At 38.7% G+C, this 15183-nt stretch overlaps 1 protein-coding gene across 2 annotated transcripts in view; it reads left to right on the plus strand.

Moving 5' to 3' along the window:
• The window catches only part of LOC149070524 (acetoacetyl-CoA synthetase-like), a 76005-nt gene that overhangs the window by 22971 nt on the left and 37851 nt on the right, over nucleotides 1-15183 (plus strand). For both annotated transcript variants that reach the window (XM_089249089.1, XM_089249090.1), the window contains exons 4-6: nucleotides 1328-1431; nucleotides 7066-7180; nucleotides 8496-8606. In XM_089249089.1, coding sequence (XP_089105215.1) covers nucleotides 1328-1431; nucleotides 7066-7180; nucleotides 8496-8606 — 330 coding nt within the window. The remainder of the gene's footprint in view (nucleotides 1-1327; nucleotides 1432-7065; nucleotides 7181-8495; nucleotides 8607-15183) is intronic.

Consider the following 15183-nt stretch of genomic DNA (forward strand, 5'->3'; position numbering starts at 1 on the left):
CTTGAGGGACATACAAGGTAACCAATATGGCGACTGCCTGTGCGAGACTCATGAAAGAAACAAATCTAAATTAAAGAAACAGAAAAAAAAAATGAATCTTTTTTTTTTTCTTTTCAGTGGGAGGTAGATATTTCGAAATCTATTTTTAACTTGAAGTTATCGATCTGCCTGTTTTGCTTCAAAAAATGCTTGATTAATATTGCATGGACATCCACCTCAAAAGTGGGTCTGGCTCATTATTTTATATTTAATTTTCTGGGCTTCATACCTCTAAGTGAACTCAATATTTGGAAAAACAAAAATTCAATTACATTTTTAAAATTATTGATGTGGCAGAAAACCCCACAAAATTTCCGCATTTCCACGCTAAAATCGGCAACTTTAACAATGATCTCTATAGGGATCATCTAGTGTTTGTCCCTCAGAGTGATGCGATGATGATTATGACGTCTATTCGAAAAGCCTCATTATCTGGAAAAATCGCATTAATGATCTATTGAAAAATTTTGAATGTATGTAGAAATGTCCTCTCTACTTGTTAATACAAGATTCCCCGAAAAACTGGTTAATTTTTTTTTGAGATGATGATTACAAGGAAGGAAATTCATTTCTGCCCCCATGGGAACTCGAATCCCGGTCTTTCCTTTGCCGGACGAGTGCTCTATCAACTGAGCTATGGAAACACATGGAATATCTCTCCCTTCGAACGTATATATATATTTATGTTGAAAGACTCCGTACATGGACGGCGGCAGCAGCCAACTAATAGCTCGTGTATGACATTGGCCGTACATGTCATTCACGAGCTATTGGTTGATTGCTGCCGCCGTCCATGTACGGAGCCTTTCAACATATATATAAGCTCCAAGAGAATGTTGTTCTGTCTGCTTGCGTAGCTTAGTTTGTAGAGCACTCGTCCGGTAAACGAGAGGCCGGGGTACGAGTCCCCATGGGGAACAAAGATGAATTTTCTTCCTTGCAATCATCATCTCCAAAAAGAAAAATTAACCAGTCTTTCGAGGGATCTTGCATAAACTTTGAATAGTTTTAAAAATTCAAAATTTTTGATAAAATGCATTGACAGACGCTATTTTATGAAAAAGAAGAATTTTCAAGTTAGTTTATTTTTGAACAATATTAGTACAAGAAATATGTATAAATTTGACAAATTAAAACAATATTTTTATTTTTTATCGATAAAAGAATTTAGAATAAAATTCTTATTTTTCCATCGATATTAGTACATACGTACCCAGTGCATCATCCAGTAAGCCCTTGCTATCAAAAAATGTAAACTTTCCCTCACATCTCTGTATTATAATTCCAGACAGCTACTGGGACCTCCAGAAATGGTCAATAAAGAACTACACAAAGTTCTGGGAAGAAATATGGCATTACTTCGGCGTTGTGAACTCAAAAAGTTACGATAAGGTAAATAATTATCTTACTTACCTTAGAATATTTAACGCTATACAGGGTGATTCTAAATTCATGGGACAAACTTTAAGTGATATAAGAATCTTAAACAAGAATTTTTGATCGTAGAATGTCTGATCGAATCTCAATAGCAAAGGCGATAGAGGGTGTTTTTAGAGAGTGGCACTTCACCAAAAGCAAATATCGTATTTTTCTGACAGATTTGCTACAATAAGTGCAATCGACCATTAGAGCAGAGGTTCTTAACCTTTTCCAGCCATGACCAAAAATCCACACCAAGATCAGCTTCTCGACCCATGGGGAATATTTATTAATTTCTAACAGGACTGTAAATGGGTTTGTACTGCTCATCTAGGAAGCCCCTGCGAATCAAATCTAGTTTGTCAGCCATGGCTCAAGAATCCTTGGCTGTAAGTGGATTTGTACGACCCGTCTCAGAATACTCGGCGAATCAAGTTTTAATCGGGATCCATATACCGAGTCCAGCCGCTGTGGTGGTCGAGTGGTCGTAGTGACGGACTCGCATCGCGGGGACAAGAGTTCAAACCTCGCCACAGTGGTAGTTGGTTTTCTGTGGTTGCCAACTTCGAGGCGAAAATGCGAGCTGATTTCCCCGTGAAAAAGTCCCGCCACAGGGAGCAACAGGCCTACAAATACTTAGTCATTACACTTCACTTCTGAAATATAGATGGCAGCACCGAAAAGCCATACACAACATTAGATACGCACTCAGTCTGTTAGGTATACATTAGGTATACACACACTAACATGGCCCGCACAACTCACTAGGTTGTAAATTGACCATGGCGATAGAACTGAGTTGTGATCGGTTTAAAAAAAAAAGCTCAAGACTCCTTGACTTCAATAAAGACTAAAAAAAAAAAAAATTCAAAATAAAACAAGAAATTTTATCAATATAAAATCAGACACCAGCATCGAACACCCGATCACCCGAAGGTGTTTCGACAAGCCAGAGATTGAAAACGTCTTTCTTATGTAGCCAAAGACTAGAATTTGAATCGGATTAATTATTGGACTTGACAATGTTTAACCACCACAGTCGTTTTGTGCACTAGAAGGCGTGCAAGGTCAGAATTACACAACAAAAGTTTTATAAAAATTATTTTTAAACCTGAAAAAATTCAACAAATGAGCTTATCGGATTCATTCTAGAAAATACACCCGGTTACATTATTGATACACTTGTCAAATTTTAAAAAAGAGTTTTCAAAAAAATTTTATAGTGTAATGGCGGAATACATAAATGGAATGGATAGTATAGGTACATATCAATTATACACATTAAAATTTTCACATCATTGCATCCTGAACATTGAACAAACAAAAGAAGCATTTTTTTTACATCATGGATATTGCTCTTGGACTGGAAGGGGACAAATTTTAGAGACGCTTCTCTTTATGACACCATTCTTTGTCTTGACCAACACCACTCGCACCTTTTGATCAGACCCCTTGATCACATCTTAAATGCGACCCAGTCGCCAACTACAAGGGGGGGGGGGAGCGCAGTGATCTTCCTTAAGAAAAACAACACCACCTTGTTACACATTGTCTTTATCGAAGCAACACTTGTTTCGCTGCTGCAGTGTGTTCAAGTAGTCCCTATGCCATCTCTTCCAGATGCTCTGCACGAACTTGGTTATGCGTTGCCAACGATTCAGACGATTTTCATCCACATCAATCAGGTCTGGAATAATTCTGATGGGACAACCGACCAGAAAATGACCCGGTGTTAGAGCCTCCAGATCAGCAGGATCAGATGGTATCGGTTATATAGGTCTAGAGTTGAGCATTCCCTCAATCTGGGCTGACACTGTCAGGAATTCTTCCAGTGTCAGATTTGCTCTACCAACTGACCTCTTGAAGTGGTATTTGAATGCCCTCACACCTGCCTCCCACAAACCTCCAAAGTTTGGAGAGCCAGGAGGAATGAACTTCCAGTTCACAGATTCCGACGACAGAAAATCAGCCACAGATTCGTCAGGTCTTGCAACCGACTGACTGAGATTTTTCAACTCCCTTTGAGCACCTACGAAATTGGTTGCATTATCAGAAAAGATTACCTAACTCTTACCTCTTCTTGCGAAAAACCACTTCAATCATGCGATGAAAGATTCAGAAGTCAGATCTCCAACCATCTCTATGTGAGCAGCTTTAGTCACAAAGCAGATGAAGATAGCAACATAAATTTTCTTCGCAGCTCCCTTCCTCTGATTAGAGATCTTAACGTGGAAAGGACCACAGAAGTCAACACCACAGATATTGGATGGCGGGTTCGGAGTAACTCTGTCAGAAACTGAAGAAATTCAGGAAGTTTCACTATATCCGTCGTGGATAGTGTTGATTCGAACTGGTGTCTTGTATGCACATCCATTTTCTTCAGCAGCACACTGGTGAGCAGGACATCGGCCAAGTCGTTTCTCTCAAACCATAGGACCTTGAGCGCTCTGAGATTTTGTTTCACGCTGTCTAGAAGGTGTCGAAGCTCCTTTGCCGATTCTTGTTGAATGGTCTTACAGTTGATGATGGCTTGGGCATAAGAGTCGACCAGGGCCGCAACTAGGGGGAGCAGGCGGGTCTCGTGCCCCAGGTGCTGAACCAGAGGGGCGCAAATTTTATTCTCAAACCTCTCCTTCAACTTTACAAGGGGGCGCCAAAATGCGCACTTGCCCCGGGTGACGAAGGATCTAGTTGCGGCTCTGGAGTCGACTACTAATCTTTTGTTTTCGAATCGCTCTTCTACTGTTTTGAACAAGGACTCGTAGCTATCGTCCGCAGACTCGACACTCTTGGCATCACCCTTCAATGACGCGCGTAAATAATGGAGTTTCTGCACGCTGGTTAAATGTATATTTGCTTCTATAAGTTCAATGAACTGTAGCATGAATAGATTTCAGTCTTCGTATTTGCCGGTGAAGAGCGGAAGCGGGATCTCCGGAAGTTTAAATTTCCCAGATTCTTTCGGCTGTGACGGCTCATTCGATGATTTCTCTTGGCAAGTATTCTGAAGAGCTGTCAATTTTATCTGGATATCGTCTAATCGTTCTTCAATGGCATAAAGTTCACCGTCGAAATCCTCGACGTTCACATCCGCTGGGAGATCGTAGAGAGTAAGGCCCTCCACACACGGGTGAACTAAAATCGAACCCGAGTTGCCTCAACTTGAGAGTTGAGTTGATTTGAACGAGTCGAGTTGCCCGTTCTCCCTCACACGGCGCTACTAAAAAAATATTCAAAGCCCGGGAAATTGAGTAAAAACAGCACAGTCTATAGTTCTTCTTATTTTCCGGTACTATCTTGTTAACCGGGATAGGAAAAATCGAAATTTATTTATTTATTTATATTTAAATAAAAATCGTTACAAAGAAATAAGTGAAATAGTTTATTATAACAGTGAAATTACAACAGAATTTCAGCTCACAGGTAAATACGCAATTTCTATTCAAAATGATATCATTTTGAAATGAAAATAAAATGGAAAAATAATATAATTTTTTAGTATAATTTCATTTGCTTTGAATGATTTCAATGGAAAAAAAAATTCGCAATAAAATGTCTTTTCTTTCAATAAGTATGCCTCTCTCAGTACGTATATGTTGGATTAGTTATTATATAAGTTATTGTTTATTAGTTAAAGTATTGTCACGTAGGATTTTGAGTAGTTTCATTAGATGAAACGGCGAAAGCTACGGTTCCGAGAAGCAAAAAATAAACTGTAGGCAAAACTACACACAAACAACATGAATTGTTTACGTTTAAGGCAATGCTTTTCCCCAAATACTCCCACACACAGATGTGCGGGTACGTGACCTAAATTACAGACATTTCAAGTAAGGGGGAAAATCAGTGACCATTTCTATACGACACGTGCCTGTTTTGGTACATGTTTTGAAAGTAGACGGTATTTTGAAAATTTCTGGAGGTGCTTACCCCCAGGGCCGTCTTTTAAGAGCATCTTGGGTCCCCGAGCCATGTATTTTTTTTCCGAGGCCCTACTTGGCAAATCCACTTGGTTACTCCTGAAATTTTTTACCAGATCTAATTTTCGTGATGCCCCATTTTCTTTTGAAATTCCCCCGGGGGAGGGTGTGCCCATGTGTTTACCACAGACCCGTTTCATTCAGTAGCGTCACAGCCGGAGGTGCTCAAGCACCCACGGTAATTTGTGGCATGGATCCGAGCACCCCTAGAATTGATTCAGAAATGAAAATTTCCAATATAAAACTAAAGACGAGCACCCACAGTTTCGAAACAATTCCGACGCCCCTGATTTTATTATAATTTCAAAATAGTATCAATTTAAATAAAGAAATCGTATTTACCTGTGAGCTGAAATTTGTCAAAATTTCATATCCTTTCAACTGATAATTTATTACATATACTCTGGATTGATTTTCAATTTACTCGAATGACGAAAATATGAAGGAATGCTAGAGGCGGTTTCTTGGTTTCTTCAACTAAAGTTGGCGGCGACTAGCATGCCACTCGCCAAGTGATTGAGTCGCGTTTGATATTTCGTCGCCAATACGCCAATTTCCTCGTGTGAGGGCGTCTATTGAAATATGCGCGCTGGTTTTCTGGAAACGGTTTCTCTTATCAGTTGCCGGACTTTAGTTTCTCCGTGTGAGGAGGGCCTAATTCGCAACTTCTTCAACAGTTCTCTGGTTGCAGCGACTGACATCAACTTCACCTTTATAGCGACAATAGAATCACTGGAGCGTTGAAACTCGCTGATGAACTTTTCTACTGCCGTCACCTTTGCTTTAAGTGAACCTCTCTGCCGTATTAACTTGGTATCCATTTCTTCACTGGATCGTCTCCGAATCGCTAGGACCAATAATGTTGGCGTAATAAATAGTGGACTGCATTTGAATGGTTTCAGGCTCATGAAAGCAGAACAGGCTCAAAAAAACCTTGAAAATTGAAACCAACAAGCGTATTTGTTGCATTCGCTCGAATGTAACCCAGTAAATAGTCGGATGAAAAATGGGAGAAACACGCGTTACTTGTTTTGTAAGCTACTCACGATAACATTACGTAACATCGAGGCCGTTCAAACTGTCATACATTCTTTTTCTCTTATTATTAAGACTATCTAAAAGTAAATCTCAAATTCAGTGCTATTTCCGATGACACGCTAACTGCTTTATGAAGTTTTCTCCATGATGTCTCACACTTTCGGACACTTTTCGAGAAAAACACTGGTGTATACTTAAAAATAGGCTTTCTGAAAACGAAACTAATTTTCATATTAATCAAAATATTAATTAACTTTCGTTCGGAAAACACTTCCATATCGTCTATTCAGTTATAACATGACTCCGCAAAACAATATGATATGAGGTTATTGAATTTTATCCTTTTCGAGAACTCAACCTATTTTTAAACTCAATTTTATGAAGTTTACCGTGAAAAAAATCATAAAATAAGATTTAGCGATGTATCATTTAAAACACTTCAGCAATTCAAAAGGTAAAAAACTGTATGCAGCATTTTTAAGAAAATTATAAACTTTCTTGAAAAAAAAATTCACAATTTCATGTGTGGAGTTGATATTAATGCATGTTCATAATTTATACAATGTAATTAAAATATGTATTTGTTTAGGTCATTAATCTCGGTAGGGGTTTGACAGATGTGGAGTGGTTTCCAGGAGCGGAATTCAACTATGCGGAGAACCTGCTTCGCCATAGAGATGATCGCGTAGCTATCATGTGGGCAGGTTAATAATTTTCTTAAAAGTATTATTTCATAACAAATTACATATTTCCGTTTTTAATTCAACTCACTTTATTGTCTTAATTTCTTACAGAAATACAAGGTAAGACAGAAAAAAAAAAATCAGCCAAGGGTTCTAGAGACCCTCTTTATGCATTGCACGTTTATAATGAATAATAGTGAGAACACAGAGTTAATTTTAGTGAACATGTTAGTTACATAATGAATAGAATCAAGAAACTAAAACGGAAAAAAAGAGAAATATGGAAAAAAGCCCACGAAAACAATTTCTGTGAAGAGGGGGGGGGGGAGGATTTAAAAATAAAATTTTGCTTTTTATTCCCCCTCTTTTTTTTGTAGGGGTTAATAAGAAAAAAAAAACAAGTGTCAAAAAAGTTTCGCATGCTTTGTAGTATTTTTTGTGGACACACACAACTATATGAAATATGCATTGCATGATTTTTAGATGCGTACAAATGACAAAAATAAATATAATGCTTACTCAAAAAAATCGTCAATGAACAAGACGAAAATACCAGGAAATACTAAGAAATTTCTAATGCATTTTTGCACACTATGGGTGTGGTCTTCAGAGGATAAAAGCATCACGCTGACCGAGTTACCCACTTGGATTGAGTACCAAATCTTCAATCTCGGTTGCTCAGCGGAACGGAAAACAATACGTCTGCCACGACGTTTGAATTGAACAGAATTTTTTTTTTTTTTTGCCGAAAATTCCATTGCATTGACCTCTTGTAAACTATTACCAAGTTTGATAACATTTTGTCCAATAGTTTTCCTTTTATGGCCATTTCAAAGTGGAACTGACAATTATAAAGACCGTGCACAATAAGATTCTCGTTTCTTTTGTTTGTTCTATCCTATGTATACAATATGACAAGAGTACGATAACAGATTAGATGGCATGAGCTCCCTCTAATTCTCCCCTTCTAAAATAATCCTGCATTCTAATGTACGCACATTCATCCTTCTCTAACGAAACCCCGAAACTTTTCTCCACCTAACAACCCTATATCGTCTGTCATCACCAAAAAATTTGTTAATTGCGACAGTACGCGGGGAAAATATGTTGTAAAAATTATGTATGTTTTTTATTTTTTGTTTTGTTTCACTCAAAATAAAGCGTTCCAGTCTCTGCCACGAAGCTGATCTGGAAGAGATCACGACAACGGGATAAGTCCAGTGGCAAAGTTCTGGCGTTCATTCATTTATTATTTATGGCTCGGAATATATTCATTGAACTTTTTCCCAATTCTTTTTTCTTTCTCGCACAAAAATTTCATCTCCAATCACTGAAGATGAAGATGGCGGTGAAGAAGAAGTGACGTATGCGCAAATGTACGAGGAAGTCAAGCTTTACGCTGCTGCTTTCAAAAAGCATGGTCTAGAGATGGGAGACCGAGTCGCTTGTAAGCTATTTTTTTCCATAAATTTATTCTCCGAATAAGATTTGAAGCTCCACCGATATATCGTACTCATTCTTGTATCCGCATGTGTTATTTCTATATCTTATATGTGTTGCATGGTTTTTGTCTATCATCGATTTTTTTAAAATATTGAATATATTACTTTTTCCCCCTTATTGTGACCTCTTAGAGCATTTGCACTTTGGACATGCTGTTGGACTGGATTTTCGTTTACACAAACACTTCACTCATGCTTTACACATATACAAATACAAATACAAATACAAATACAACGCCACAACAGGCAAAATGCCCAACGAGGTGGCTGATAAAAAGATGCCCATAAAAATATGGTTGTCATATGTTTCAAAAATACAGCAACCCAATTAAAAATGCAATTAACACAAATTACAAACAATATATACACATGATAAAATATTATACAATGCCCATAAAGAATACTTATGGTTGTCTTATTCTAAGAATGGATAGCTTCTCGATTTACCCCAACATGTTTATCGTATTTCTTTTTAAACGTGTCAATTGTGTTACAATTTACTACCTCCGGGGGTAAGCTATTCCATTTATTAACAACCCTATTGGAGAAAAATTCCCTGCGACACCATAACCTTGCATTGTCCCTCACCAATCGATACTGGTGTCCCCTTGTAAAAGCAGTCGATTGGCGGTGTACTAAAAGTTCATGGTCCATCCTATCCATCCCATTGAAAATTTTGAACACTTCGATCATATCTCCTCGACACCTGCGTTCATCCAATGTAAACATATTCAAAAAATGAAGTCTTTCTTCATAACTCAAGCCCTGTGTGCCAATAAGGACACGCGTAGCTCTTCTCTGCACCCCTTCAACCAAGTCTATGTCCCTCTGTAGGTATGGTCTCCAAAACCTTACAGCATACTCCAGTCCAGGACGAACTAAGCCTCGAAAAAGCGGAAGAATGACTTTAGGAGAACGCGAAGAGACCTTTTTGAAAATGAGACCAAGCATTCTATTCGCTTTTTTGACAACCGCTGAACAATGTTCAGAAAACTTAAGTCGCTCGTCAATGAGAATTCCCAAATCGGTGACTCTAGTTGCATCCGGGATAGTGACACCGTTCAACTCGTAAGATAACCGTGGGTTGTTCGAACCAAAATGAGAGACCATGCACTTATCTACGCTAAACGTCATGCTCCATTCATTTGCCCATGCTGCAATCTTGTTTAAGTTGGTCTGGAGCAACTCCCTATCGCTTTCATTTCCGATTACCCCCATTAGCTTCACATCATCTGCGAATTTGCTAGTAATTCCATCGATACCCTGATCGAGTTTGTCGATAAAAAGTGAAAAAAGTATGGGGCCAAGGACACTTCCCTGAGGAACTCCACTTGTGACGTCTGTCCAACCAGAGAATTCCCCGTTCACCATAACTCGTTGCGACCTATCTCTTAACCACGATTCTATCCAATTCAGCAAGTTGCCCCCTATTCCAATCTCGTGTAAACGCTTCAAGAGTTTGCCATGTTGGACCCGATCGAATGCCTTCTGGAAATCAAGGTAAACAACGTCGACATTTTTGCTCTTACCCAAAGCCTTAGTCACGTAATCATAGAAGCAAAGGAGGTTAGTTACACATGACTTCCCCTTCCTGAACCCATGCTGATTATCCGACAATACATTATTCTCGTCTATCCACTTCACAAACTGCCTTTTGATGATAATTTCCAAAATTTTCGAGAGGGAGCTCGTCAAACTCACTGGACGATAATTAGACACCACTTCTCTACTACCCTTCTTAAATATCGGAACAACGTTAGCCAGTTTCCAATCTCTCGGGACGATACCCTCAGCAACACTACTCCTGTATATCTGTGCGACTGGCCCCAACAATTCATTAGCACCTTCCCTGAGAACCCTGGGATAGACATACATGTACAAACTAGTTTTTCTCCTTCACAACGCCTCGGAAAGGCTATTTGTAAGTCGTCAGACAGTCTCATTGGGCTGGGAAACGACGAAATAAATTAAATTCTGTTCTGTTTCCTCAAATTATACATATAATAGGGGGGTAAAGCCCCCCTTGGCGCTTACGGCACCCCCCCCCCCCCACCAACTCCTCCAATGCCGCTAACATCTCGTCACATCTTCTTTAATTATAAAGCAAAATATTCCTCAGACACTGCAAATGCCTGCGAAATAGTTATTCATTGCCAGTTTCCCATTCTGATTTCGATAAGCAATGCACTGCCATCATAAATACAACAGAATACTCGATGCACCGCAATACATACGTGATAAACCAATGTATGCAATGCACCACCATATCAGCAATACAGCACAATAAGTAATGCACCACCATATCAGTAATACAGGAAATTAAATAGTGATTCACTATATATGGTGTATCACAACACGCAAAGCACCACTATCGGCAATAAAGCACAATGCTCAATCCACCACTATATGCAGTGCACCACAATACAGCACAAAACTCAATGTACCACCATCGGCAATGCACCAACATCAGCAATACTGCAAAATAAGTAGATAAGTAGTTTATCATGATAAGGAATGCACCACAATACGCTATACAGCGCAATACGCGATGCATCGCAATAGCTAAAGTACCATAATATGTACCACAATACACCGTAAGCACTGCATTACAATAAGCAATACAATACTATATGCAATGCACCACAGTACGCAATGTATTGCATTGAACAAAACACAATAATACGCAATGCACCACAATACGCAATAAGCACTCCGTTGCAATAAGCAATACAGCACGCGATGCACTACAATATGGAATGCACCACTATTTGCAGTACGCCGCAATAAGCAATACACCCTAATATGCAATAAGCACTCATAAAAAAAGCAATACAGCACGCGATGCACTACAATACGCAATGCATTACAATCAGTAATGCACCACCATTTGCAGTGCACCACAATAAGCAATACAGTATAATTTGCAGCCACCACAATACGCAAACGCGATGTATCGCATCAAGCAAAGCAGAATAATACGCAATGCACCTCAATACGCAATAAGAACTGCATTACAATAAGCAATAAAGCACGTTATGCACTACAGTACGTTATGAATAACAGTACAAATCAACAACCAGCAAAATCAGCAATGCACTGCAATCAGCGAAACATCGCAATAAGCAATTTACCACAATACGCAATACAGACTGCATCGGACTGCATTATAATAAGCAATACAGCATGCGATGCACTAAAATCAGCATTGTATTGGCAGCGCACCACAATAAGTAATACAGTACAATAGCAATACCCACTGCATTACAATAAACAATACAGCACAATACGCAATACAGTGCACCACAATAAGCAATACAGAACAATAGCAATTCCCACTGCATTACAATAAACAATACAGCACAATATGCAATACAGTGCACCACAATAAGCAATACAGCACAATACGCAATGTACCACAATACGGAATAAGCACTGCAATATAATAAGCAATACAGCATGCAATGCACTACAATACGTGATGCATAATGAACAATACGCAATGCACCACAATCAGCAATGCACCATATTGCAGTGCACTACAATGAGGCCTACAGCACAATAAACAGTAGACACTGCATTAGAATAAGCAGTAGACACGGCATTAGAATAAGCAGTAGACACGGCATTAGAATAAGCAATACGGAACACGATTTACTACGTAATACATACAATACCCAATGCACCACAATCAGCGGTGCACCACAATACGCAATGCAACACAATCAGCGGTGCAATACAATACGTAATGTACCATACAATGCGCATACTGCATTGATGCATAACAATACGCAATGCACCACATTCACTATATCGCAATGCACCACAATAAGCTGTAGGCACGACATTATAATAAGCAATACGGCACACGATGTACGTACAACACGCAATGTAGCACAAAACGCAATACACCACAATACGTACTGCATTATAGTAGGCAATACAGTACGCGATGCATTACAACACGTAATGCATCTTAATTAATCTTAAATCACTTAATACAACACGTAATGCATAACAATGCGCAATACACACCATAATAAGCAATACAGCTCAATACGCAATAAAGCAATATACATCGCAATAAGCACCACAATACGCTATAACCGCTGTAACACAATAAGCAAGCGATACACTATAATCAGCGATGCACAACTATTTGCAGTACAGCCCAATAAGCAATACAGCCCAATACGCAATGCACCACAATAAGCAATACAGCCCAATACGCTATGCGCCACAATGAGCAATACAGCCCAATACGCAATGCGCCATAATAAGCAATACAGCCCAATACGCAATGCACCACAATAAGCAATACAGCCCAATACGCTATGCGCCACAATGAGCAATACAGCCCAATACGCAATGCGCCATAATAAGCAATACAGCCCAATACGCAATGCACCACAATACGCAATACAGCATAATACGCAATGCACCACAATAAGCAATACAGCATAATAGGCAATGCGACACCATCCACGATTCGGTGCAATAAGCAATGCAGCGTAATAAGTAGAGCAGCCTTTTACTAAGGACACAACAAAAAACCAATGCACCACTATATCAGGGCACCACGTTAAGCAATACAGCATAATAAGAAGCAAGTATTCATCCTCGTCTCAAAATGAAACCTGTCAATTTTCCCATAAAGAGATCTGTCCAATGCCCCGCCCTGGGTATCCGGACCCTGTGTGTTGGGAGCACTGGTGATGTATACATACCTCTGGGTACATGCACAAAACTTGATCCCTACAGGTTAAGCGGTTCCCGATGTCCTCATGAGATAAATGAAAACTCGACCCAAAATCGTAACCGACTTCCGTAACACAAAAACGTAACAGATTTCCGTCACCCATTTGCGTAACATAAAATCGTCACTAATTTCGGTTGCTTAGAAACAGGCCCTTTTCGAGTTTGTGATTTTATATTATAGAGTAGATATCTGTTATCTGTTAATTCTTTGCCGCAACCGCCAAGTCATTTCTGTTATCTAATTTTGCCGGTACGCAAACTATTTCTCTTATCTAATATTTTTTGCCGGTCCGTAAATTATTTTTCTTATTTATCAATTTTTTGCAAGTCGTTAAATTATTTTTGCTACCTATGTACATTTAGCCGGTTCTTTAATTATTTGCCTTATTTTATTCTTTGCCGGTCCACAAATTATTTCTTCTGTGTTTATATTTTTTGCCGTTCCGCCAATTGTTTCACTCATCTATTTATTCTTTGCTGATCCTCAAATCATTTTTCTATTTATTTTTTGCCGGACCGCAAATTATTCGTCATATTCTATTCTTTGCCGGTCCTCCTTCTGTTTATGTATTGCTGCACATTGAGGATTTTTTCCAATCGGTGATAAATTTAACTACCTTGTTTTTGATTTGTACAGAAAAGAAAAACGTAGTCTTTGACAAGCGATTTTGTACTGTATGTGTGCTTTTGGCATCATTTTGGATAGTGATTGATGATTTCCCGTAATTTCCTCGAGCACGTATGGTGAGGCTATTTTGTGATATTTTTAGGTTTTTACGGCACGTTTTGTTTTTAAGGGTATAAATGCATTTTTTATGGAGTTATATTCTGCCTGTTTTTAGGCCATATAAAAAATCCTAGCCCTAGTTAGGAAATATTGTACACAATCTGGTACGCCAATTTGTTGTACGACTATTAATTTTTTTTTTTTGAAATTCGTCCAAATATATGGGACACCCTGCATTTGCTCCCAAGCAGAAGCAGCATTTTTAGAAAATATTTTTAGCTATTAATTTGAATTACTAACAAGCAAAGGGAACGATCCTAACTAGAGGTGCCATTATACAATTCAAACGTATACCGAAGAGCTGAGTAGGAGCCTATAAAATGTGAAACACTTTTGGCAGTATTCACCCACAGAATTTGAACTACAATCCCAGTTTAAAGGATTAGCGATTGACAGGGATTGGTTAAATACAAATACAACGCCACAATACGCAAAACGCCCAACAAGGTGGCTGAGAAAAAGATGCCCATGCCAAATATGCATGTTATATGTTTCAAAAATACAGCAACCCAATTAAAAATGCAATTACAAACAATATATATATATGATGAAATATTATACAATGTCCATAAGAATACTTATGGTTGTCTTATTCTAAGTATGGATAACTTCTCGATTTACCCCAACATGTTCATCATATTTCTTTTTAAGCGTGTACATTGTCTAACAATTTACTACCTCCGGGGGTAAGCTATTCCATTTATTAACAACCCTATTAGAGAAAAATTCCCTGAGACTCCATAACCTCGCATTGTTTCTTACCAATCGATACTGATGTCCCCTTGTAAAAGAAGTCGATTGACGATGTACTAATAATTCATGGTCCATCCGATCAATCCCTTTGAAAATTTTGAACACTTCGATCATATCTCCCCGACACCTCCGTTCATCCAATGTAAACATATTCAAAACATGAAGTCTCTCCTCATAACTCAAGCCCCGTGTGCCAATAAGGACTTGCCCTTCAATCAAGTCTATGT

The sequence above is a fragment of the Pholcus phalangioides genome, unplaced genomic scaffold, assembly GCF_987345545.1.
Source record: "Pholcus phalangioides strain wild (caught in Gottingen) unplaced genomic scaffold, Ppha-v1.0 ptg000021l_1, whole genome shotgun sequence".
In the NCBI taxonomy this organism is placed as follows: domain Eukaryota; kingdom Metazoa; phylum Arthropoda; class Arachnida; order Araneae; family Pholcidae; genus Pholcus; species Pholcus phalangioides.